Source organism: Hemiscyllium ocellatum, chromosome 23, assembly GCF_020745735.1.
Source record: "Hemiscyllium ocellatum isolate sHemOce1 chromosome 23, sHemOce1.pat.X.cur, whole genome shotgun sequence".
Classification (NCBI taxonomy): Eukaryota; Metazoa; Chordata; class Chondrichthyes; order Orectolobiformes; family Hemiscylliidae; genus Hemiscyllium; species Hemiscyllium ocellatum.
The window spans coordinates 22,304,433-22,331,431 of NC_083423.1; the positions used below are offsets into that span (position 1 = coordinate 22,304,433).

At 43.6% G+C, this 26,999-nt stretch overlaps 1 protein-coding gene across 1 annotated transcript in view; it reads right to left on the reverse strand.

Moving 5' to 3' along the window:
* mapk8ip2 (mitogen-activated protein kinase 8 interacting protein 2) overlaps positions 1-26,999 on the reverse strand; it is a 74,191-nt gene that overhangs the window by 18,861 nt on the left and 28,331 nt on the right. The window contains exons 3-4 of the mRNA XM_060842540.1: positions 10,096-10,299; positions 9,100-9,175 (exon numbers count right to left, since the gene is read on the reverse strand). Of these exons, the coding sequence (XP_060698523.1) occupies positions 9,100-9,175; positions 10,096-10,299 (280 nt within the window). The remainder of the gene's footprint in view (positions 1-9,099; positions 9,176-10,095; positions 10,300-26,999) is intronic.

Genomic DNA, 26,999 nt, shown 5'->3' on the forward strand with positions numbered 1-26,999 from the left:
GAGATGACCAGGGACCTAGCCTCAATGAGTAATCTCGAGATGCCATAATATAGGATAAAATTAACACTTACTTGGCAAGGTATAGGCTAAATAAGGATGGATCACATGGGTTTGCACAATACCCGTACCTGATGATTTTAACCAAACCTTTTCAGGGAGTTAGAGTGACTCATGAGCAAGTGCTGGAATAATAATCCACCTATCTTCCGGAGACTTTCTCTCACCTCACCCTTCCCAGTCCACCATCTTGAAAGTATTCATGCTACCTTCCAAACTCCCCTGAAGGTGGAGAAACTTTTATTATTCACAACTCTCAGTGAGGATACTATAGAGTTGAAACTGGAAATTAATTCTGGTGGATTCTTTAAAACTAGCCTAAAATAATTTCATAGATTGATGCAGCACTGATAAAAGTCCTTCAACATATTGTGTTTGTTGCTATTTTGATGGCCTATACAATTAATCTCACACCTCATTCTTTCCTCATTTTGTATTTTTTCCACCAATGTTACTACTGTATCTGATTCCACCACTTTGTCATGCAGTGCATTCTAAATCATTTCAACTCACTGTGTAAGAACCTTTCTTCACGTCACTCCCAGCTCTTTTGCCAATCATCTTAAATCCATATCATTTTGTTGTCAGCCTATTTGGTAGTTAAACCACCTTCTCCTGATTTATTCTATCAAAATGATCAACATTTCCATCAAATCTCCTCCTAACAGTCTGCTCCAAGGAAAACAACCCCCAGCTTCTTCAGTCTTGCTATAGGAAGGATAGTGTTAAACTGGAGAGGGTTCAGAAAACATTTACCAGTGTGTTGCTTGGAATGGAGGTTTTGAGATCTAAACATAGGCTGAATATGCTGAGACTTACATTCCGTGGAGTGTAGGAGGTTGATGGGTGACTTTATAGACATTTATAAAATCATGAGGGACATAGATAAGGTAAACAGGAAAGTCTTTTACAGAGAGTGAGGGAATTCAAAACTGGGAGGGCATATTTTTAAGATTTTAAAAATGACATGAGGGAAAACAGGAATGTGCAGGCTGGGTGGATTAGCCATGGGAAATGCAGGAGGAGGGAATGCTCTTTGAAGGTTGGTGTGGACTCAATGGATTGCAGGGCCTATTTCCACACTGTAGGGATTCTTTAACTTTATTGTTTTGGTACTCTGTTCTTCTATAATAAAGCTAAGGTGTTAACATTTAAAAAGTCTTCGGAACTTATTTTATCACCGTCAAATATTTATATGCTTATCACTCCTTTTCCTCACCAAACCCCATCAAACTCCACGATACCACATCTCTGTTCCTCCAACTACTAAAATTGCACTTAGTTCATTTTCCCCCCTCTTCTTCCTATCAAAATGGACCATCACAGTTTTTCGTTTTAAAGGTTATTCACATCACAGATTATTTTTCCACTCAATGTCTCCTGAAGTTTATTACTATCTTGAAATTGTGCCCTCTGATTTCAAGTTCAAGTCAAAAAGAGCAGCGTTCCTAAAACTGATGCCTGGGAATACTTCTGTATAATGAAAAATAACATCCAAAAAAAAATGGTTCAATATACTCATAAAAGTTCTGAAGAAGGTTCACTGGACCTGAAACGTTAAACTCTGCTTTCTCTCCACAGATACTGCCAGAGCTGCTCAGTATTTCCAGCAATTTTGTTTTTATTCAATATACTCTGTTTTTTCCATATTTTAGACAATTCTGTATCCAGGTTGTTACTGTTCCACTAATCTCATATGCTTTAATTTTGCTCACCAGTTAATTATGTGGTGCTTTGCCAAATACTTTATGAAAGCCCAAAAACCACATTAACTTCATAATGTAGGAGCAAGTTACAGCAGACGCTGGAATCTGTACTGAAGATAACAAATGCTGGAGATCACAGTGAGTCAGACAGCATCCATGGACAGAGAGCAAGCCTACGTTTTGAATCTAATGGAAAGTCATCTCGACTTGAAACCTTAGTTTGCTCTCTCTCCATCGATGCTGTCTGACCCACTGTGATCTCCAGCATTTATTGTCTTCGGTTAATTTAGATTAGATTAGATTAGATTACTTACAGTGTGGAAACAGGCCCTTCGGCCCAACAAGTCCACACCGACCCGCCGGAGCGCAACCCATCCATACCCCTACGTTTACCCCTTACCTAACACTACAGGCAATTTCGCATGGCCAATTCACCTGACCCGCACATCTTTGGACTTTGGGAGGAAACCGGAGCACCCGGAGGAAACCCACGCAGACACGGGGAGGACGTGCAAACTCCACACAGTCTGTCGCCTGAGTCGGGAATTGAACCCGGGACTCAGGTGGTGTGAGGCATCAGTGCTAACCACTGTGCCACCCATAAACTTCATAAAGCTTTTCCATTACATTCATCAAATGACTCACACAAGTTCTCACAGACTCATAGGCATTTCAAGCACAGAAACAGCTGTTCAGCCCATCAATTCCATTTATCAGCTTTTGGCCCATAGCCTAAAAAGCTATGATAATGCAAGTGAATGTCTAAATATCGCTTAATTATCATGAGAGGTGGTGACTCAACCCTGGGTAGCAGTGAGACCCATCACCCCCTGAGTCAAAAGAAAATCTTCTCAACTCTCTTAGCCTTCTATTACTTACCTTAAATCAATTTCCTCTACTAACTTATCCCTCTACTCATGGAATAAGTGTCTTCCTATATTGCTTCTAACCTTATACACCTCTGTCAATAGACAATAGACAATAGGTGCAGGAGTAGGCCATTCTACCCTTCGAGCCTGCACCACCATTCAATATGATCATGGCTGATCATCCTCAATCAGTATCCTGTTCCTGTCTTATCTCCATAACCCTTGATTCCACTATCTTTGAGAGCTCTATCCAACTCTTTCTTAAACGAATCCAGAGACTGGGCCTCCACAGCCTTCTGGGGCAGAGCATTCCACACAGCCACCACTCTCTGGGTGAAGAAGTTTCTCCTCATCTCTGTCTTAAATGGTCTACCCCATATTTTTAAGCTATGTCCTCTGGTTCGGCACTCACCCATCAGCGGAAACATGTTTCCTGCCTCCAGAGTGTCCAATCCTTTAATAATCCTATATGTCTCAATCAGATCCCCTCTCAGTCTTCTAAACTCAAGGGTATACAAGCCCAGTCGCTCCAGTCTTTCAGCGTAAGGTAATCCCGCCATTCCAGGAATTGACCTCTTAAACCTACGCTGCACTCCCTCAATAGCCAGAATGTCTTTCCTCAAATTTGGAGACCAGAACTGCACACAGTACTCCAGGTGTGGTATCATCAGGGCCCTGTACAGCTGCAGAAGAACCGTTCATACACACACCACTGTCTGTATGAAAAAGTTGCCCCTTATGCCCCATTTATATCTTTCTCTCTCACCTTAAACCTAGTTTTGGACTCCCCTGCCCTGGGAAAAAGACCTTAGCTCTTCACTCTATCTATGCCCCTCATGATGTTATAAACCTCTTGAAGCTCACCCCTCAGCCTCCAATGGCGGAGGGAAAATAGCCCCAACCTATTCAACCTCTCCCTATAGCTCAAATTTTTAGGAAGTGACAAAGATGATTGATGAGGGTAAGGCAATCGTTGTTACTTACATGGACTTTACTAAAGCATTTGACAAGGTCCCTCATGGGAGGCAGGACCAGAAAATTAAGTCATATGGGATTGATGGGGAGATAGTACAAAATTCCTGCACATCTTTTCTGCACCTTTTCAGGTTTTCATTCCATGCCTTGGCTAATGAAGGTTATATTCCATATAGCTTCTTAACCACCACATCTGGAATCTGTGAATACATCCATCAAGGTTCTTCTAATCTTTAGTATTTTCCAATGTCCTACCATTCACAGTGTAATCCCTTGCCTTGTTAGCCATCTCCAAGTGCATTATCTCTCAGGTTTCTGAGCTGAATTCTATTTGCCACTGCTCTGGTCACCTAAGAAGTCCATTGATATCCTCCCGTGGTTTGCCACTATCTTCCTCACTATTTACCACCTGACCAATTATTGTATCATTCACTAACATTCTTGGTCATATGTCCTAAAAACATCAAGGGGTTTAGCATCAACCCTTATGGACTAGAGGAAACAGACTTTTAGACAGAGAAACATCCCTCTGCCATCACCTTCTGCCTTGGATCCCACAGACTCTGACTTTCTTGTCCAGTTTGCAGTGAGGGACCTTATCAAAAGCCTTGCTAAAGTCCATGTAGACCATATTAAATGCATTACCCTCATCAGCATGACCTCCTGAAAAAGTTCAATCAAATCTGTCAAACACAACTTTCCCCTACCAAATCTATGCTGACTGTTCCTAATTAATCGGTATCTTTCCAATTACAGATATATTCTGCTACTCAGATTTCTTGCTAATAATTTCCACATCGCTGAGATGAGACTGCTGGCCTGTAATTTCCTTTGTTCCCCAGACAAACTGTAACTATGTTGCATATGGACCCTGGTTCCTGGCATAAACTTAAAAAAAATGCATTTGCTATTCCCAAATCTGAGGTGAATTTCACTTCTTTATTTTGACTTTCCCAAATGTTAATTCATTTTATCCTGAGATGTCTTCCTCAAACATTTTCCCCAACATTTTGATGTTGGGCTGACCAGCCTGCTGTTTATCCCTTTGGACTTTTGTAGATTTGCTACAAAAATGGAAATTCCTGGTGAAACTCTGCAGGTCTGGCAGCATCTATGGGAAGAAAGCAGAGTTAACATTTCAAGTTGAGTGACCCTTTATCAGAACTTTTTTCCCACAGATGCTGCCGGACCTGCCGAGTTTTGCCAGCAATTTCTTTTCTTGTTTCTGGTCTCCAGCATCCACAGTTCTTTGCCTTACATTGTTAGAACATTTGCAATCCTCCTATTCTCTGGCAACACCCCCATCCCTTCATTTATGTCTTCAAAGTGCGGAAGTATGCAAAGATATTTGAAATTTGCTGCACTGATAGTTCCTGATGGCAGTTTCAAATTGTTTGTGGGAGGTCTTGTCTCACAAATTTGATTGAATTTTTTTGAGGAAATGACAAAGATGATTGATGAGGGTAAGGCAATCGTTGTTACTTACATGGACTTTACTAAAGCATTTGACAAGGTCCCTCATGGGAGGCAGGTCCAGAAAATTAAGTCATATGGGATTGATGGGGAGATAGTACAAAATTGGCTTGGTCATTGAAGACAGAGCGTACTTATGGAGGGGTGGTTTTCCAACTGGAGATCTGTGATCATTAGTGTTCCTCAAGGACCAGTGCTGGGACCTCTTTTGCTGGTAATGCATTTAAATGATTTGGATGAAAATGGAGGTGATTTGGTTAGTAAGTTTGCAGATGACACAAAAACTGGAGTTGTGGATAATGAGGAAGGTTGTCAAAGGATATATCACTTGGCAAGTTAGGTGGAGAAACAGAAGATGGAGTTTAAACTGGACAAGTGTGAGGTGATGCATTTTGGAAGGTCAAATGCAAGAGGAAAACATATAGTAAATGGCAATCTCCTTAAGAGCACTGATATACTGAAGGATCTTGGGGTGTGAGTTAATAGTTCCCTGAAAGTGGCATCATAGTGGATAAGGTGATAAAGAAGGTACACACCGTGTTTGCTTTCATCTGCTGGGACATTGAACGTAAAACTTGGCAAGTCATGATATAAGACTTTAGTTATGTCACATTTGGAGTATTGTGTGCTGTTCCAAAGGAAGGTTGTGGAGGTTTTGAGGGTGCAAAAGGGGTTTACCAGGATGTTGCATGGCTTTCAGGAGGGGTTGGACAAATTTGAATTGCTTTGGAGAGCATCGGAGAGTGAGGGACAAATCGAAAGAAGTGTCTAAAATTATGAGAGGCATGGATAGGGTGGATAGTCTCCAAGGACCCCTTCGCCCACCTCCAACATACCGCATCCACCTGGACACCCCGCGCTGGCCTATTACCTGCCCACGATCTCTTCATTTCCAACTGCCGCCGGAACATTAACCACCTCAACCTGTCTACCCCCCTCCCCCACTCCAACCTCTCACCCTCACAACGTGCAGCCCTCCAATCCCTCTGCTCCAATCCTGACCTCACCAGCGGATAAAGGGGGCGCAGTGGTAGTCTGGCACACTGACCTCTACACCGCTGAAGCCAAACACCAACTCGAGGAAACCTCTTCGTACCACCCCCTCAACTATGACCCCACCCCCCATCAACAACCATCATCTCCAAGACCATACAGAACCTCATCACCTCAGGAGATCTCCCATCCACAGCTTCCAACCTCATAGCCAGGGAACCCCGCACTGCCTGGTTCTACCTCCTTCCCAAGATCCACAAGCCTGACCACCCTGGCCGACCCATTGTCTCAGCATGCCCCTGCCCCACAGAACTCATTTCTACCTACCTTGACACTGTCCAATCCCCCCTAGTCCAGGAACTCCCCACATATGTTTGAGACACCACCCATGCCCTCCACCTCCTCCAAGACTTCTGTTTCCCCGGTCCCTAACGCCTCATCTTCACCATGAATATCCAATTGCTCTACACCTCCATTCACCATGACCAGGGCGTCCAAGCCCTCCATTTTTTCCTCTCCAGACGTCCCCAACAGTACCCTTCCACCGACACTCTCATTCGTTTGGCCGAACTGGTCCTCACCCTTAACAATTTCTCCTTCAAATCCTCCCACTTCCTCCACACCAAAGGGGTAGCCATGGGCACACGTATGGGCCACAGCTATGCCTATCTCTTTGTTGGCTATGTAGAACAGTCGATCTTCCTTAATTACACCAGCACCACTCCCCACCTCTTCCTCCGCTACATCCACATCCCGCACCTCCGCCCTCAGACCCCACCCCTCCAACCATAACATGGACCCCCTGATGCTCACCTTCCACCCTACAATCCTGACCTCACCATCAAGCCAGCGGATAAAGGGGGCGCAGTGGTAGTCTGGCGCACTGACCTCTCCACCACTGAACCAAATCATCCGCCGACATTTCCACCACCTCCAAAAAGACCCCACCACCAGGGATATATTTCCCTCCCCACCCCTTTCTGCCTTCTGCAAAGACCGTTCCCTCTGTGACTACCTGGTCAGGTTCACACACCCCCCTACAACCCACCCTCCCATCCTGGCACCTTCCCCTGCCACCGCAGGAATTGCAAAACCTGCACCCATACCTCCTCCCTCACCTCTATCCAAGGCCCTAAAGGAGCCTTCCACATCCATCAAAGCTTTACCTGCACATCCACCAATATCATTCATTGTATCCGTCGCTCCCGATGCGATCTCCGCTACTTTGGGGAGACTGGGCGCCTCCTAGCAGAGCGCTTTAGGGAACATCTCCGGGACATCCGCACCAATCAACCACACAGCCCCGTGGCCCAACATTTCAACTCACCCTCCCACTCTGCCGAGGACATGGAGGTCCTGGGCCTCCTTCACCACCGCTCCCTCACCACCAGACGCCTTGGAACACTTCAACCCCAGGGCATCAATGTGGACTTCAACAGTTTCCTCATTTCCCCTTCCCTCACCTCACCCCAGTTCCAAACTTCCAGCTCAGCACTGTCCCCATGACTTGTCCTATCTGCCTATCTTCTTTTCCACCTATCCACTCCACCCTCTCCCTGACCTATCACCGTCATCCCCTCCCCCACTCCTGCAAATGTGTTGCTGGTCAAAGCACAGCAGGTTAGGCAGCATCTCAGGAATAGAGAATTCGACGTTTCGAGCATAAGCCCTTCATCAGGAATAAGAGAGAGAGAGCCAAGCAGGCTAAGATAAAAGGTAGGGAGGAGGGACTAGGGGGAGGGGCGATGGAGGTGGGATAGGTGGAAGGAGGTCAAGGTGAGGGTGATAGGCCGGAGTGGGGTGGGGGCGGAGAGGTCAGGAAGAGGATTGCAGGTTAGGAGGGCGGTGCTGAGTCCACTCACCTATTATACTCTATCCTACTTTCTCCCCACCCCCAACCCTCCTCTAGCTTATCTCTCCACGCTTCAGGCTCACTGCCTTTATTCCTGATGAAGCCCTTTTGCCCGAAACGTTGATTTTACTGCTCCTCGGATGCTGCGTGAACTGCTGTGCTCTTCCAGCACCACTGATCCAGAATCTGGTTTCCAGCATCTGCAGTCATTGTTTTTACATCGGGTGGATAGTCAGTCTTTATGGCAGGGTAGAAATACTGGAAGACGTAAGATTAAGGTGAGAACAGAAAAGTTTAAAGGAGATGTACAAGGATTTTTTTTTTACACAGTGGGTGGTAGGTGCCTGGATCACACTGCCAGGGGAGGTGGTAGAAGCAGATATAATTCATTTATGAGGCATTTAGACAGACACAAATAGGTTGCAAATAGAGGGAAGTAGACCATATGTCGTCAGATGGGACTAACATAGAATGGCATCATACTCAGCATTGACATGGTGGGCCAAAGGGCCTGTTCCTGTCCTGTATTATTCTATGTTCCACATTCTATGCTTATCTAGTTGTTGCGATTAGCCTGAAAATGTGTTGCTGGTTAAAGCACAGCAGGTTAGGCAACATCCAAGGAACAGGAAATTCGACGTTTCGGGCCAGAGCCCTTCATCAGGAATTCATGATGAAGGGCTCTGGCCCGAAACGTCGAATTTCCTGTTCGTTGGATGCTGCCTAACCTGCTGTGCTTTAACCAGCAACACATTTTCAGCTCTGATCTCCAGCATCTGCAAACCTCACTTTTTATCTGTTGCGATTAGCCAGGCTACCACTGAGTGCCAGTAATTCAATAGTAATGTCAACTATGACAACCAAGCTGCTGGATGGAGATGAAATGTTCTGGGCAGTGAGACACAAATAGCCAGCTTCTCGAGACTGAAAGAGATCAACAAACTGAGAGAAAAAATGTTGCATCTCACTGCAGGTGAAAACTGAGCTTTAAGAACAGTTCCTGTTGTGGAAGTGTCGAAATAGGGAGTTAAATCCAACAAGATTTTCCTGATATTATTGATTCATTTGGAGAAGGTGTGAGGAAGGAACAGAAAATGGAGAAATCCTTCCCTCCTATTTCCCATTGGTGACTATCCTGGGGGGGAAAACAGCTTTAAAACATGTTCCTACTTACCATTAGAGGAGTGCAGCAGTGTCTCCTGCCAGCTAGCTTTCCTGGGAGAGAAGCTGGCATTGTTATTGAGAGAATCCTGAAAATGAACAGGAACAAGTGTAAAGAATGCAGAGAACTCCAATATCCCGAAATCTTTTCCCATTGTGACCCCAGTTTGGTGTTTGGAAATTTCCATGACTCTCGACCCGAGAGAACTGGGTAATGGGATTCTGTGGGACAGGGGCATCTATGGGAGTGCTGAGATTTAGATTAGATTAGATTAGATTACTTACAGTGTGGAAACAGGCCCTTCGGCCCAACAAGTCCACACTGTCCCACCGAAGCGCAACCCACCCATACCCCTACATTTACCCCTTACCTAACACTACGGGCAATTTAGCACGGCCAATTCACCTGACCCGCACATCTTTGGACTGTGGGAGGAAACCGGAGCACCTGGAGGAAACCCACGCAGACATGGGGAGAACGTGCAAACTCCACACAGTCTGTCGCCTGAGGTATAGACACGTCACATGGGGGCGCGGAATTTCAAACGCCGGTGAAAATGTGGTGGGAGGGGTGAGGGAGAAGGGATGGTTAAGGAGGGGAGGAGAGATCTCGGTGAGTAGGGGAGGATTGTGGAGTTATATAATCCCAAGTTTTTAAATGAAAGCACACCTACTTTTCCACAGAGGTTTTCAGAACAGAATTCTGGCCTCAAAGATAAATGAGTTAAAGCACACCCACCATTAAAAACAGTGAAACGTAGAGGAGGCAAGCAGCTGTTATCATTAAAAACAGTGAAACATAGAGGAGACAAGCAGCTGTTATCATTCGGTCAGAACTCCATGACGGCTTTTGCCACTGTGGGTGCGACTCTGAAATTTTAACTGGTGATCCCACTGGGCTTCATAACACACAGTTGTGCAAGTAGATCCCAAAATGTAACAATGTTTTATTTTAGTTTTCTTTTCAAAAATCATCCTTCTCTTGTGAATACTTCATTTTTGCACCAACCTGTGAGTGGGAAAGTGGAGTGGCAAGGTTTAAGGTGGAAGGGCGCGTCTGTTGGATGGTTGTGGCAGAGGGTGAAGGCAGCAGTTCACTTTCCTCCATGTCATCCGTGTCGTCAATCATTTCAAATTCCTGCAGGTCATCCTGGAAGGAGCAGATCTCAGTCACAGCCTGAGGTGCACCTTTCACATCCAGCATCAAACAGTCCTAAACAAGTGAACATAGCAGAGAACGCTAATTAACACAAGGAACTGAGAAATCGGCATACACGAGGACTAAGAAGCTAAAACACAGGAAATACTGAGAAACCAGAATACAGGGGTTACTGAGAAACCAGAGCACAGGGGTTACCAAGAAACCAGAACACAGGGGTTATCAAGAAACTAGAACACAGGGGTTATCGAGAATCCAGAACACAGGGGTTACTGAGAAACCAGAACACAGGGGTTACTGAGAACCAGAACATAGGGGTTACCAAGAAACTAGAACACAGGGGTTACTGAAAAACCAGAACACAGGAGTTACTGAGAAACCAGAACACAGGGGTTACTGAGAAACCAGAATACAAAGGTTACTGAGAAACCAGAATACAGGAGTTACTGAGAAACCAGAATTTAAGGGACTCTGAGATCAGAATTTTTGACTGTCAAAAATCTGGAGGAAGTTGGAGTTGGCAGATAGATTGTGGCATCCTCAGCTGGAAATGACTTCAGACTCTCACAATTTTGTTTACTTTTGTCAAACCAAAGTCTCTGACAAGAATAAAACCAAATGACACATTCTGCTGATGAAGCAAAATCCTCTTCATTAATGACGGATACTAGTATCAAATTGGAGCAGATGTCCAACAAATTAGTCAAGTAGCATTTTGGCAAAGTCATACTCTCAAATTCAAATATTTTAGCCAATGCACCAAAGTTTATTACTATATGTGTCTCATTAGATTAAACAACGTTATAGGTGGAGCTTAATGAACCAATAATCAACAGATCAGACCAAGCTCCTGTAGTCCTACTGTGGTGAACTGTATGTATGTAATGATGGGCAATTAAATAGAAAAAAAATCCATGTACACCTTTAACTTCAATTACTGTGAGGCTCAGTATATGAATGCTGAAAATGTGTTCCTGAAGAAGGGCTCACGCCCGAAACTTCGATTCTCCTGCTCTTTGGATGCTGCTTGACCTGCTGCACTTTTCCAGCAACACATTTTCAGCTCTGATCTCCAGCATCTGCAGTCCTCACTTTCTCCTCAGTATATGAGTGCAAGAGGTAAGGTTGAAGTGTTTGCAATCATCTTCAGCCAGAAGCGCTGAGTGGATAATCTATCCTGAGGTCCCCAGAATCACAGATGTCAGTCTTCAGCCAATTCGATTCACGCCACATCATATCAAAATTAAATAATTGCGCTGGATACACTAAAGGCTACAAGCCCCATCTGCAGGGTTGAAGAATTTTTGCACTAGAACTAGACAATCTGTTCCAGTGCAGCTAAAATCCTGGCATCAACCTGTGGAAAATGTGAAGAATTCTCCAAATATATCATGCATACTAAAGGTCAGAAAGAAAATACCAAATCAGACCAATGACTGACTCATGACTCAACCTGCAAATAAAGTGATTTTATTTTTTTTCCTTTTTTTTCTCTTTTTTTTAAGGGCAATGTTCACCTGGTTTTAATTTTTTTTCTTTTTTTTCCTTTTTATAACCCCCCACACTACCGCCTAACTGCGGTAGTGCTTATTTTTTACCCAGCACTCATGGTATGTGTGTGCAGTTGTGAGACACAGTGAGATTCACAAAGTACACAAATCTTTATTTAATTTCCACCACCAGGAAGAAAGGAAACACCCGAGTGGCCTGGGACAAGCAGTGCCCTTCACATCAAAGGGCAATGTCATGTGATCAAAACAGTGAAGGGGAGGGCAGGGACTAAATCAAAATAGAGTTGGAAAAGTGATTTTATAAAAGAAGTGACCAATTTAGTGACAACATTAAGGTGTTAATTAAGTTCATGAGGGCCAATGGAAATAAAATGCATGAGAAGCAGCACTTTAATAAATGAAAATGAGAATGGTTTTGGGGATGAGACCTTTCAGTCTTGAGGGAAGACTGGAAAAGTTGGGACTGTCTTCCTTGGAGAAAAAAAAAGTGTAAGAAGAGGCTTGGCAGAGTTTGCACGTTCTCCCCGTGTCTGCGTGGGTTTCCTCCGGGTGCTCCGGTTTCCTCCCACAGTCCAAAGATGTGCGGGTCAGGTGAATTGGCCATGCTAAATTGCCCGTAGTGTTAGGTAAGGGGTAAATGTAGGGGTATGGGTGGGTTTCGCTTCGGCGGGTCGGTGTGGACTTGTTGGGCCGAAGGGCCTGTTTCCACACTGTAAGTCTAATCTAATCTAATCTTCAAAATCATGAGGGGTCTGGATGGATTGGAGAGGGAGAAACTGTTCCCATTTGTAAACAGATCAAGAAGCAGTGGGCACATTTTTAAAGTATTTTGCAAAACAAACAAATGTGAAGTGAGGAAAAGATTTTTCACACAGTGAGTAGTTAAATATAGTCTGAAAGTGTGATGTAGAGACACACCCCACCACCAAGAACACCTTCCCCTCCCCACCCCTCTCTGCCTTCTGCAAGGACTGTTCCCTTCGACAGTCCTTGGTTTGCGCCACTCTCCCCACTGCCCCCGCCCCCCCAAACCCCCAGATACCTTCCCCGAAACTGGAAAAGATGCAAAACCTGCCAGTATACACCCCATTCACTTTCATCCAGAGCCCCAACACAGTCCTTCAAGTGAGACAGAGGTTCACCTGCCTCTCTTCCAACCTAGTTTACTGCATCAGGTGCTCCCGATGAGGTATTCTCTACATTGGGGAGACCAAACGTAAACTTAGGGAACGGTTCACCGAGCATCGTAGTCTGGCTCGCAGGGGCCGACTGGACCTCCCAGTCACCACCCATTTCAATTCCCCCAACCACTCCCTTTCCGACATGATCATCCTTGGCCTCCCCCATTGCCAAAATGAACCACAGCGCAAATTGGAGGAACAACACCTCATCTTCCGCCTGGGCAGCCTACAGCCCAGAGGACTCACCATTGAGCCCTCCAATTTCAAATAACCTCCCTCCCATTCCCTGACTCCATCTTGCAGCCCCTCCCCCTTCCCTGCCACCAACTGGATTCATTCCTCCCATTGAACAACCAGGTTGTACCCTCTATCTGTCTTCACCTACCCCACTTCACCACACTGCCCCACCTCCCCCTTTATCTGCAACTCCCCCTTTACCCATTCCCAGTCCTGAAGAAGAATTACACCCAAAATGTCAACTTTTCCATCTCCTGATGCTGCCTGACTTACTGCGTTCTTCCAGCCTTCTGCCTGTTGATGAAAATGTGGTGCAGGCAGTTTCAATTAAAGCATTCAAATGGGCATTGGATGATCAGTTAAAGAGAAATAATGTGCGGGGGGGGGGGGTAAGGCAGGAGACTGGCATTTATTTAAAAAGAGACACAATGCAGACATGACGAGCTAATGGCTTTCTGCACAGCAACATTTCTGAGATACTGCGAAACAAATAGAATTTAGAAAAGCAGGCACATTGGAGGCATGACTGTTGGAAAATAGTCAACTACTGTATTGTGAATATACTTTCCTTTAAATCCTATATTTTTAAATCTAAAAATGTTTTAAAATTAAAGTAGAATAATCATGTAACTATACTTGATTGACTGGATAGCTACTACTCAGTATTAAGGGAATACAGCATTGACAATTTATTTTTCTTACAGTAGGCACTATCCAGGTAAGTGAAGTGATTGCTCTTAACTGTTATTTATTCTATGGTGTAGACTTCATGATTATTATGTAATTTGGAAATAATTCTTAGAATAAATATTTAGAAGCAATTATAAAAAAATCTTGCAGTCTCATGTTTATATCCTCATGGCTCCATATCTAAATAGTAATAATAATATCCCAATCAATCAGGAAAGCTCTGACTGACCAATATAGCCAGGAGATTTAGCATCTCGTTAATTCAGGTGACTGACTCTGAGCTGGCTAGCCACAGCCAGTGTACTGTGCACAAGTAAATAACAGGGGACTTGGTGACAGGATACTGGCCTCTCTGCAGTTATTTCATTGTCCTTTCTTTGTCCCAGAGTCCCAACCCAGAACACTCTCTCTGACAGCATTTTGAGACCACCTTGAACACATGGATTGCAATGGTTCAAGCAGGTGTCGCAGCATAGCCCTCTCAAGGAAATTTCAAAATGGGCATTTAATGCTGGCAAAGATTGTAAAGCCCACATCGCATTAATGAATCATAACCCTGTTCTCCATTTACAATAGAACACAATTGTACAACATTCTACTGTCCGTTTCCCTCCCCAGCTCCACTCCCTAAACGCCCCATCTGACCCACAACTGCCCTCAATATTCCCTGCTGGCCTGACTTGCTCCCCAGCCCAGAGACCATGCAGTCTGTGCACAATCATCTTAGATATTTGCATTTTTACATTCCAGTGAAAGGCCCTTCGGCCCATTGTGTCATGCCGATCATCAGTTATCTATTCTAATCCCAGTTTCCAGCACTTGGTCTGTAGTCTCATACATTATAGCAGTTCAAATGCTTGTCCAATTATAGTTTAAATGTCTTGAGGGCTCCCACCTCTCCCATCCTTTTAGGCAGCAATTTCCAGATTCTCACCAACCTCTGGGTGAAAAAACATTTTCCTCAATTCCCTCTGAACCTCTGCTGCTTAACTAACACAGGGGCACTTGCTTACTGACCCCCTTACTCAGGGAAACATTTCTCCCTATCTGCCTTATCAGTGCCACTCATCACTTTGTACACTTCAACCACGTCTTCCATTGCCTTTTCTGCTCTAAAGAAAAACAACTGCGGCCTATCTAATCTCTCTTGATAGCAGAGTCCAGCCCTGGTGAATCGCCCCTGCACCTTCTCTAATGCAAACACAAGAACCTCTCAACTAGGTACTCAAGCCCACTGCCACTCTTATTGGAGAGAAAGTGGCACACATGCTTTTTGACACATTCTAACACAACTGAAGAAGCTGGTCATTAGCTTAATTAGCAGTGAAGACACATACCTCTGGAAATGGCATGGTAACTAAAACTTACATTTATACAGCAACTTTGATACAATAAAATGTCCTCAGGTTCTTGCCATAAGCATTATTAAATGTAATTTTACATAACAGTACAGAAATGATTTGGTGGGTGACCAAAAAGCTTGGTCAATTAGGTAGATACAATTTCGAGGAAAGGACATGGAGAGATTTTGAGGATTCCAGAGTTCCAGGCTTGGTCTGCTAAGACACCACAACTACCATAGAGTGAAGGAATTCAGAGGCATATAAGAGGCCAGAGTTGGAGGAACATTTGAGATCTCAGAGGGTTGTAGAGCTGGATGAGATTACAGAGATTGGGGTACTGCATTAGACTGCAAGATGTTTGGTGACATTCCCAGGCAATAAAGCACGGAATTGAAAAGGCTGCAGACCTGAAACAAGGACATTTCTGGAGAGGCCCAGCAGGTCTGGTAGCATCTGTGGAGAGTTCTGAAGAAGGGTCACTGGACTTGAAATGTTAACTCGGTTTCCTCTCCACAAATGCTGCCAGAATTGCTGAGTTTCTCCAGCAATTTCTGTCTTTGTTTCAAATCCCTGCAATCAGGTCTCTGCTCCTGTCACAGGATCCACGAGCTGTGCCCATCCTCATGCTCTCATCCTTTTCCTCTCAACCTGTCCTCTACATACTTCACAACGGCAAATCACACAGATCCTTCCATTTACAGATTAAGGTTTATGGGGGAGAGGTATGAGGTGGGAATTAGCATGGTGAGTTCAGGTTTATGGATTCTAAACTCAAAAATAATCCTGTTCTTTTAAGCAACCATAAAGTGCCTGGACTATATGATAAATCCTTTTACTGTTACACTCAGGGAATTGAAGAGCTGAATCAGCATTGCCTAGGAAACACAATCTTCTTGGCATTGTACCCAAATTCCTGAGGGATCTCTCGTCTTTCACTAATGAATCCCTTGGGCCATGAATAATTCAGTGAAATCTGCTTATGCGCTGGTTGACAGGAGGTGGGGGAGGGGAGGCGAAGCCAGGCAGTGTCAGCCACTGACACAAGGCCCTTCAACAACTCTGATCAAGCATTCAACAAGAGAGACCAACTTCTTGTCAATGGTCACAACTGTTATTTTAAACATATTTAAGTGTTAATTTTAGGTCCTTTTTGCAGCTACTTGCAGTAAGCTTTAGGTGAAGAAGTTGAGCAAGATATCTGCTCAGCCTGGTCAGCGTGCCTTCTTAGTGTAGCTCAGTATACTCTGCTCAGGTTCAGCTTCTAACGCTTGGTCAGCAGATATATAGAATGTTTCACATTAATATATTGAGACACCAGTCAACAATAAGATTAACATGTACCATAACTGTGAGAAGCAGAATGGTCACCATTACCTACAAGATTTACTGTTAAAATCAGCAGCAGTTTATATTAAGCAAAGAATGAAAACAATTCACTTTTGCATTGCCATCTATTCCACAGTTGCTGCTTACAGTGACAGTGCTGCTTCGTTTATCTCAAGCAGAACAGCTGGGGGCTGGTGTTTTATTGGAAACTGAGCCAATGATTGACGTCAATGCTGCAGATTACAGATGCTCTCAAACTCCTGCGGCAAACTGTTTTCTTTTGCAATCACCCTGGCGAAAACCTGATCAATCTGATCCTGAGATGAGCTTCTGACCAAATGGCTGTGTCATCACAAAGACTGCCTATTGGAACCTCTGTAACACTACCTGACTCCACCGCTGCCTCAGCTCATCTGCTGCTCAAACCTTCATCTACGTTTCTGTTGTTTCTACACTTGGCTATTCCAATGCATCCTGGCTGCTTTCCTATCTCCTACCCTGCTTCCAAGATTCTGCTACCCACACCCTTCTATCAAATTCCACTGACCGTCAGACCCCGACTTGCTGATCTACATTGGCTCTCTGATCTGGCCTCTTGAGTATTTCTGATTTTAAGCAGACCATTGATTGTCAATCCATCCGCTAAGTTGAACATTCACTCTGGCCTAAATCGATGCCGAGGGTGAGTTACACATCACTACAAGATGCAATGTGGCAAGTGGTCCTTGGACAGCACCTTCCAAACCTCTGACCTTCACCACCTCAAAGATCAAAGGCAGCAGGCACATGGGAATATGACTGCATGCAAGATCCTATTAAAGTCACACATCATTCTTAAAAGAGTTACTGCATTTTTTTTAGTTGCTTCATTGCTACTGAGTCAAACTCCTGGAACTCTCTTCTCAACAGTATCATGAGAATATGTACCCCAGATAAACTGTAGAGGCACAAGCTGGCAACTCACCACTGTGAGTGAGGGATGGGCCAGAAATGGTCACTTTGCCAACGAGTATCTTTTCGTTAAATATGCTGGCTTCTCCTTCAATGCACCTGAATCATTAACTTGCAGGTTCCAGCTATAGCTTAGTTAGTGGCACTCTTACCTTTGTTCCAGAAATTATATATTCAATACCCAATTCCCACCCGAGAGCATATAATTCAGGCTGGCCCTTCCAGTTTAGAATACTCCATTGTAGGGAGGTTTGGTGAGGGTAGGAGATGGTGCAGGGAGAGGGGGTGGGTGAGATAAGGAGATGAGAACTGCATCAGTATTCCGGTTGCCGTCTAGTCAAGCCCATATACAACTGACGCAAGACTTCATTCTTCCAGTACTCAAATCCTCTTGCAATAAAGATAAACATTTCAATCGCATTCCTAATTGCTTGCTGCACCTGAATATGAGCCTTCAGTGACTTATCGACAAGGACACTTAGGTGGCACTTTCCAAACACTTACCACTGAAACAAAACTTGGCACATTTATTCCTCCTACCTTGTACTTTTCCACATTATATTCCATCTTCCATGATCTCGCCTATTCACTAAGCCTATCCAAATCCTCCTGAAGCTGCTTTATATTATTTTCATCAAATCCATTCCCACTTAGTTTTATATAATCTGCAAATTTGGAAATGTTACATTTGGTGCCCACCTTCAGTCACTGATATACGTTTTGAACAGCTGGGGCCCAAGTACAGATTCTTGCCATACCCCAGTAGTCCCAGACTGTCTATTCAAGAATGCCCCATCTATTCTTATTCCCTGTTTTCTGTCTATTAGCTCATCCTTAATCCATGGCAGCACATTACCTTCTACTCACATGCTTTAACTTTTCTAACCAACCTTCTGTGAGGGACTGTGCCCAATCAGATCATTATTATCCAAGTTAGAAGCTCCTGAAAAAACTCAGTGGGTCTGATAGCATCTGTGCAGAGAAATCAAAGAACTCTGAGAAAGGATTGCTGGACGAAACAGTAACTTTAATTTCTCTTCACAGATGCTACCAGACCTGCTGAGCTTTTCCAGACACTTCTGTTTTTGTTTCTGATTTACAGCATCAACAGTTCTTTCGGTTTTTATTATTATCCAAGTATGATAACAGATTCTAGCATTTTCCCTACTATTAATGTAAGACTAACAGTCGTTCCTGGTTTAGTCTTTTGCTCCCTTCTTAAATAGTGGGATGACATTTGCCAGGGTCTCACCCGCAGGAATCATTCCAGGATCTAAAGTATTTTGGAAGACAATTACCGATGCATCAACTTTACCCATAGACACGCCCTTCAACATCCTGAGATGAAGACCAACAGGTCCTAGGCATTTAAAAACTTTCAGCCCCATTAATTTCTTCAGTCCAATCTTTCCATTTCAATCAATTTCTTCAACTCCTCATTCTCCCTCACTACTTGGATTTCTTTTCTTTTAAAAGATTTTTTTAATTAGATTCCCTACAGTTCAGGGAGATTTCTGACAGCTCCCTCTGTGAAAACAGACACAAAATAATCACTCAGCTTCTCTGCCATTTTTAGACTCTCAATTCTAAATTCTCTTTACTCTGCCTGCAATGGACCCACGTTTGTCTAAACCAAACATTTCCTTTTCACATCTTTCATATAGTCTGTTTTTAAGTTGTTTGCTAAATTTACTTGATATTATGTTCTCCCTTTCCTTTTCAATTTGTTGGACCTCCTTTGTTGATATCCTAAAAAAAAACCCAAACCTCATTTACTGCTATTTCTGGCAACTTCATGGGTCCTTTTTTTTTAATCTTATGCAATCCTGAATTACCTTTGTTAGCAACAGTTGATTTAACATTTTTTTTTTTGCAACTTGAAAGAATATACAGTTGCCGTAAATCATATAACAGTTCTTTAAAGACTAACCATCACCAAAGTATAGTTTTGTCATTCAGGCACTATGATCACAGGGATGGTGCTACATTTCACTTAACCCACTAAGCTATCTTCTCAAACGAAGTTTTACATTTTACTTCAGCCCCCAGAGAGGGTCCTTTGTGAAAGGGCATAGATTGTAAACTAGAGGGCGTGAGTAAAAGCTGGAGGATTCTGGGGTAATCCAAGATGGAGGATGGGAAAAATTTCTGGCTGTAACAGCTGCTCCTTTGTTGAGGTATTTTAGGTGCAAGAGGTAATTTCCTCGAATTCCAGGAGCAGCAATTACTGTTTTATATGCTGTTACATTGTTTTGGAACTTTGGAAAAAAAGTCAAAACAACAGCAGTTTTAAAAGGGAGAAGAACAGACAAAGGAAGCACATGGTGAGGTCAGTGCAAGGGAGAGAGAGAGAAAGAAACCGACACTGCCTTTGCTGTTTGAATTCATGTATCGCTGGACATCAGAGTACATCTGAGAAAAATAACAAACAATGAAATTCACAACTGATCTTGGAGGAACTGTTGGGTGAAGTTCATAGCGCAGAATCAGATAAGTTAGTTGTTTAAGTGTGGCCTACAGAAAGTCTGCAGTAGTCAGTAGAGTGGGTTCTTTCTTGATTATATGTTTTTGGAGATGTATCTCTTGATTAAACTTAAAATATAAGCCATAAGTATTAATTTAACCTGGAGCAGTGTTTTGTAGAGGAATAAAACAGTGTTATTTTCTTGGTCTGTAGGAGCAAAAATGGCCTTTAGTAGAGTGCTATGTGCTTCTTGTCAAATGTGGGAGTTTAAAGAGAGTTTAAGTGTTACTGCGGATTATATCTGCAATAAATGCTGTTGGTTGTGAATCCTATCAGATCAAATGGATCAGTTGGAGAGACAGTTAGAAGCAATAAGGAATTTGCAACAGCAACGGTATGTGATGGATGGCAGTTATAGCAAGGTGGAAAATTCTCAGATACAGTCACATAGATGGGTTAACTCCAGGAAGGGTAAGAGAGGTAGGCAGCGAGTACAGGAGTGTTCGGTGGCTATACCCATTTCAAACAGGTATGCTGTTTTGGAAAATGTAGGGGGTGATGGATTCTCAGGGGAATGTAGCACGAACAACCAAGTTTTTGGTATTGCTACTGGTTCTAATACAACGAGGGGTACATTGGGTTCCAAGAGATCAATTGTGTTAGGGGATCATCTGGTCCAAGGTACAGACAGACGTTTTTGTGGCCAGCAGTGAAAAAGCAGAATAGTGTGTTGCTTCCCTGGTGACAGGATCAAGGATGTCTCAGAGACGGTTCAGAATGTTCTCACGGGGGAGAGGGGCCAGCAAGAGGTCATTGTCCAGATTGGAACCAATGACATAGGAAGGGAAAAGGTTGAGATTCTGAAGGGAGATTACAGAGAGTTAGGCAGGAATTTAAAAAGGAGGTCCTCAAGGGTAGTAATATCTGGATTACTCCCAGTTGCACAAACTAGTGAGGGCAGGAATAGGAGGATAGAGCAGATGAATATATGTCTGAGGAGCTGGTGTATGGGAGAAGGATTCACATTTTTGGATCATTGGAATCTCTTTTGGGGTAGAAGTGACCTGCACAAGAAGGACGGATTGTTTCTAAGTTGGAAGGGGTCTAATATACTGACAGGGAAACTTACTAGAACTGTTTGGGAGGATTTAAACTAGTAAGGTGGGGGGTGGGGGGTGGGACCCAGGGCGATAGCGAGGAAAGAGATCAATCTGAGACTGGTACAGTTCAAAACAGAAGTGAATCAAACAGTCAGGGCAGGCAGGGACAAGGTAGGACTAATAAATTAAATGGCATTTATTTCAATGCAAGGGGCCTAACAGGGAAGGCAGGTGAACTCAGGGCATGGTTAGGGAACATGGGACTGGGATATCATAGCAATTATGGAAACATGGCTCAGGGACGGGCAGGACTGGCAGCTTAATGTTCCAGGATACAAATGCGACAGGAAGGATGGAAAGGGAGGCAAGTGAGGAGGGGGAGTGGCATTGATGATAAGGGATAGCATTACAGCTCGACTGAGGGAGGATATTCCTGGAAATACATCCATGGAAGTTATTTGGGTGGCACTTAGAAATAAGAAAGGGATGATCATCTTATTCTTGGATTCTTAGAGCAGCTGGTGCTGGAGCCAACCAGGGAGAAGACAATTCTGGATCTGGTATTGTGCAACGAATCAGAATTGATCAGGGACCTCGAAGTGAAGGAGCGATTGGGAAGTAGTGACCATAATACAATAAGCTTCAATCTGCAATTTGAAAGGGAGAGGGTACATTCGGAAGTGACAATATTTCTGTTGAATAAAGGGAACTATGGAGCTGTGAGGGAAGAGCTGGCCAAAGCGCAATGGTGCAATACCTTAGCAGGGATGACAGAGGAGGAACAATTGCGGATATTTCTGTGTATAATGCAGAAGTTGCAGGATCAGTTCATTCCATAAAGGAAGAAAGATCCTAGAAGGAGGCATGAGTGGCTGTGGCTGACGAGGGAAGTTAAGAAACATATAAAGTTAAAAGAGAAAAAGTATAACATAGCAAAGATAAGTGGGAAAACGGAGGACTGGGAAGCTTTTAAAGAACAACAGAGGATTACTAAGAAGGAAGTACGCAGAGAAAAATTGAGGTACGAAGGTAAACTGGCCAATAATATAAAGGAGGATAGTAAAAGTTTTTTTAGGTATGTGAAAGGCAAAAAAATGGTTAAGACTAAAATTGGGCCCTTGAAGACAGAAACAGGGGAATATATTATGGGGAACAAAGAAATGGCAGAAGAATTGAATTGGTACTTCAGATCTGTGTTCACTGGGGAAGATACAAGCAATCTCCCTGAGGTAACAGTGGCTGAAGGACCTGAACTGAAGGGAATTTATATTTGCCAGGAATTGGTGTTGGAGAGACAGTTAGGTCTGAAGGTTGATAAGTCCCCGGGACCTGATGGTCTACATCCCAGGGTACTGAAGGAGGTGGCTCAAGAAATCGTGGATGCGTTGGTGATTATTTTCCAGAGTTTCATAGATTTGGGATCTGTTCCTGCGGATTGGAGAGTGGCTAATGTTGTACCACTTTTTAAGAAAGGTGGGAGAGAGAAAGCAGGAAATTATAGAACAGTTAGTCTGACCTCAGTCGTGGGAAAGATGCTGGAGTCTATTATAAAGGATGAAATTATGACACATCTGGATAGTAGTAACAGGATAGGTCAGAGTCAGCATGGATTTATGAAGGAGAAATCATGCTTGACTAATCTTCTGGAATTTTTTGAGAATGTATCTCTGAAGATGGATGAGGGTGATCCAGTAGATGTAGTGTACCTGGACTTTCAGAAAGCTTTTGATAAAGTCCCACATAGGACGTCAGTGAGTACAATTAGGGCACATGGTATTGGGGGCAAAGTACTAACTTGGATTGAAAATTGGTTGGCTGATAGGAAACAAAGAGTAGTGATAAACGGCTCCATTTTGGAATGGCAGGCAGTGACCAGTGGGTTACCACAGAGATCAGTGCTGGGACCGCAGCTTTTTACAATATATGTTAATGATATAGAAGATGGTATTAGTAATAACATTAGCAAATTTGCTGATGATGCTAAGCTGGGTGGCAGGGTGAAATGTGATGAGGATGTTAGAAGATTACAGGGTGACCTGGACAAGTTAGGTGAGTGGGCAGATGCAGTTTAATGCGGATAAATGTGTGGTTATCCACTTTGGTGGCAAGAACAGGAAGGCAGATTACTACCTCAATAGAATCAATTTAGGTAAAGGGGCAGTACAAAGAGATCTGGGTGTTCTTGTACACCAGTCAATGAAGGTAAGCATGCAGGTACAGCAGGTAGTGAAGAAGGCTAATAGCATGCTGGCCTTCATAACAAGAGGGATTGAGTATAGAAGCAAAGAGGTTCTTCTGCAGCTGTACAGGGCCCTGATGATACCACACCTGGAGTACTGTGCGCAGTTCTGGTCTCCAAATTTGAGGAAAGACATTCTGGCAATTGAGGGAATGCAGCGTAGGTTCACGAGGTCAATTCCTGGAATGGCGGGATTACCTTACACTGAAAGACTGGAGCGACTGGGCTTGTATACTCTTGAGTTTAGAAGACTGAGAGGGGATCTGATTGAGACATATAAGATTATTAAAGGATTGGACACTCTGGAGGCAGGAAATATGTTTCCACTGATGGGTGAGTGGGTGACACAGTTTAAAAATACGTTGTAGACCATTTAGGACAGAGAGATGAGGAGAAACTTATTCACCCAGAGAGTGGTGGTTGTGTGGAATGCTCTGCCCCAGAGGGCAGTGGAGGCCCAGTCTCTGGATTCATTTAAGAAAGAGTTGGATAGAGCTCTCAAGGATAGTGGAATCAACGGTTATGGAGATAAGGCAGGAACAGGATACTGATTAAGGATGATCAACCATGATCATATTGAATGGTGGTGCAGGCTTGAAGGGCAGAATGGCCTACTCCTGCACCTATTGTCTATTGTCTATTGGGATTGTATTATAGGCTCCCCAATAGTCAGAGGGAAATTGAGAAACAAACTTGTAAGGAGATCTCAGCTTTCTGTAAGAATAATAGGGTGGTTATGGTAGGGGATTTTAACTTTCTAAACATAGACTGGGATTGTCATAGTGTTAAAGGTTTAGATGGAGAGGAATTTCTTAAGTGCGTACAAGACAATTTTCTGATTCAGTATGTGGATGTTCCTACTAGAGAAGGTGCAAAACTTGACCTACTCTTGGGAAATAAAGGCAGGGCAGGTGACTGAGGTGTCAGTGAGAGAGCACTTTGGGGCCAGCAACCAAAATTCTATTAGTTTTAAAATAGTGATGGAAAAGGATAGGCCAGATCTAAAAGTTGAAGTTCTAAATTGGAGGAAGGCCAATTTTGAAGGTAATAGGCAAGAATTTTCAAAAGCTGATTGGGGCAGATGTTCGCAGGTAAAGGGACGGCCGGAATATGGGAAACCTTCAGAATTGAGATAACGAGAATCCAGAGAAAGTATATTCCTGTCAAGGTGAAAGGAAAGACTGGTAGGTATAGGGAATGCTGGATGACTAAAGAAGTTGAGGGCTTGGTTACGAAAAAGAAGGAAGCATATGTCAGGTATAGACAGGATAGATTGAGTGAATCCTTAGAAGAGTATAAAGGAAGTAGGAGTATACTTAAGAGGGAAATCAGGAGTGCAAAACGGGGACATGAGATATCTTTGGCAAATAGAATTAAAGTGAATACAAAGGGTTTTTGAAAATGCATTAAGGAGAAAAGGGTAACTAGGGAGTGAATAGGGTCCCTCAAAGATCAGCAAGGTGGCCTTTGTGTGGAGCCGCAGAAAATGGGGGAGAAACTAAATCAGTATTTTGCATCAGTATTTACTGTGGAAAAGGATGTGGAAGATATAGAATGTAAGGAAATAGATGGTGACATCTTGCAAAATGTCCAGATTACAGAGGAGGAAGTGCTGGATGTCTTGAAATGCATTAAAGTGGATCAATCCCCAGGACCTGATCAGGTGTACCCTAAAACTCTGTGGGAAGCTAGGGAAGTGATTGCAGGGCCTCTTGCTGAGATATTTCTATCATCGATAGTCACAGATGAGGTGCCGGAAGACTGGAGGTTGGCTAATGTAGTGCCACTGTTTAAGAAGGTTAGTAAGTACAAGCCAGGGAACTATAGACAAGTGAGCCTGGCATCGGTGGTGGGCAAGTTGTTGGAGGGAATCCTGAGGGACAGGATGTACATGTATTTGGAAAGGCAAGGACTGATTAGGGATAGTCAACATGACTTTGTGCGTGGGAAATCATGTCTCACAAACTTGATTGAGTTTTTTGAAGAAGTAACAAAGAGGATTGATGAGGGCAGAGCAGTAGATGTGATCTATATGAACTTCAGTGAGGTTTTCGACAAGGTTCCCCATGGGAGACTGATTAGCAAGGTTAGATCTCACAGAATACAGGGAGAACTGGCCATTTGGATACAAAACTGGCTCAAAGGTAGAAGACAGCGGGTGGTAGTGAAGGGTTGTTTTTCGGACTGGAGGCCTGTGACCAGTGGAGTGCCACAAAACTTGATGCTGGGTCCTCTACTTTTTGTCATTTACATAAATGATTTGGATATGAGCATGAGAGGTACAGTTAGTAAGTTTGCAGATGACACCAAAATTGAAGGTATAGTGGGCAGTGAAGAGGGTTACCTCAGATTACAACAGGATCCTGACCAGATGGGCCAATGGGCTGAGAAGTGGCAGATGGCATTTAATACAGATAAATGTGAGATGCTGCATTTTGGGAAAGCAAATCTTAGCAGGATTTATACATTTAATGGTAAGGTCCTAGGAGGTATTGCTAAACAAAGAGACTTTGGAGTGCAGGTTCATAGCTCCTCGAAAGTGGAGTCGCAGATAGTGAAGAAGGAATTTGGTATGCTTTCTTTTATTGGTCAGAGTATTGAGTACAGGAGTTGGGAGGTCATATTGCAGCTGTACAGTCATTGTTTAGGCCACTGTTGGAACATTGCATGCAATTCTGGCCTCCTTCCTATCAGAAAGATGTTGTGAAACTTGAAAGGGTTCAGAAAAGACTTACACAAGGAATTTGCCAGGGTTTGAGGATGTGAGCTATAGAGGGAGGCTGAACAGGTTGGGGCTGTTTTCCCCAGAGCTTCGGAGGCTGAGGGTTGACATTATAGAGGCTTAAAAAATTATGAGGGGCATGGATAGGGTAAATAGACAAAGTCTTTTCCCTGGGGTCAGGGAGTCTAGTGGGCATAGGTTTAGGGTGAGAGGGGAAAGATATAAAAGAGACCTAAGGGGCAACTTTTTCACAAAGGGGGTGGTACGAATATGGAATAAGCTGGCAAAGGAAGTGGTGGAGGCTGGTACAATTGCAACATTTAATAGGCATTTGGATGGGTATATGAATAGGAAGGGTTTGGAGGAATATGAGCCGGATGCTGGCAGGTGGGACTAGATTGGGTTGGGATATCTGGTTGGTATGGACGGGTTGGACTGAACGGTCTGTTTCCATGCTGTACCTCTCTATGACTCTATAAATGGCAATAGATTTATTTTGGCATTCACTTGGGTGCAATATGAAACACTTCTCTAGATTAAACGTTATGGTTTTGAAAGACAACATGCAGTTTCTGGAGCTTGACACACGTCTTGTTGTTATTATTTGAGCAAAACAAAAGCAGTACATGAGGATGTCTGTGAAAAATGCTTCAGTGGTTCAGGGCACAACAAAGCTATTGGGGAGCTACAGCATGATGATAAATTTGATAGAGCAATCTATATGGTGTTGACTATTAAATGATAAACAAAGAGTCTGGCACAGATGTCCGCCTGGGGAGACTTGTTCAAGATCTTCTGGCCACAGGATGGCAGAGCTTCCCTTCCACCCTGATCAATTGCACAGCCTAATGGTCATCATCAACCTCTTCCTTCTCCTCTCAGGTGTAATGATAAAGGAGGACCAGCCTTAATGCTCCTGAGTTGCAGTGCTGCCAACTAGTTCCATTTTATTAATGTTGATCAGAGCTGGTGTGTTACATTCATGGAGGA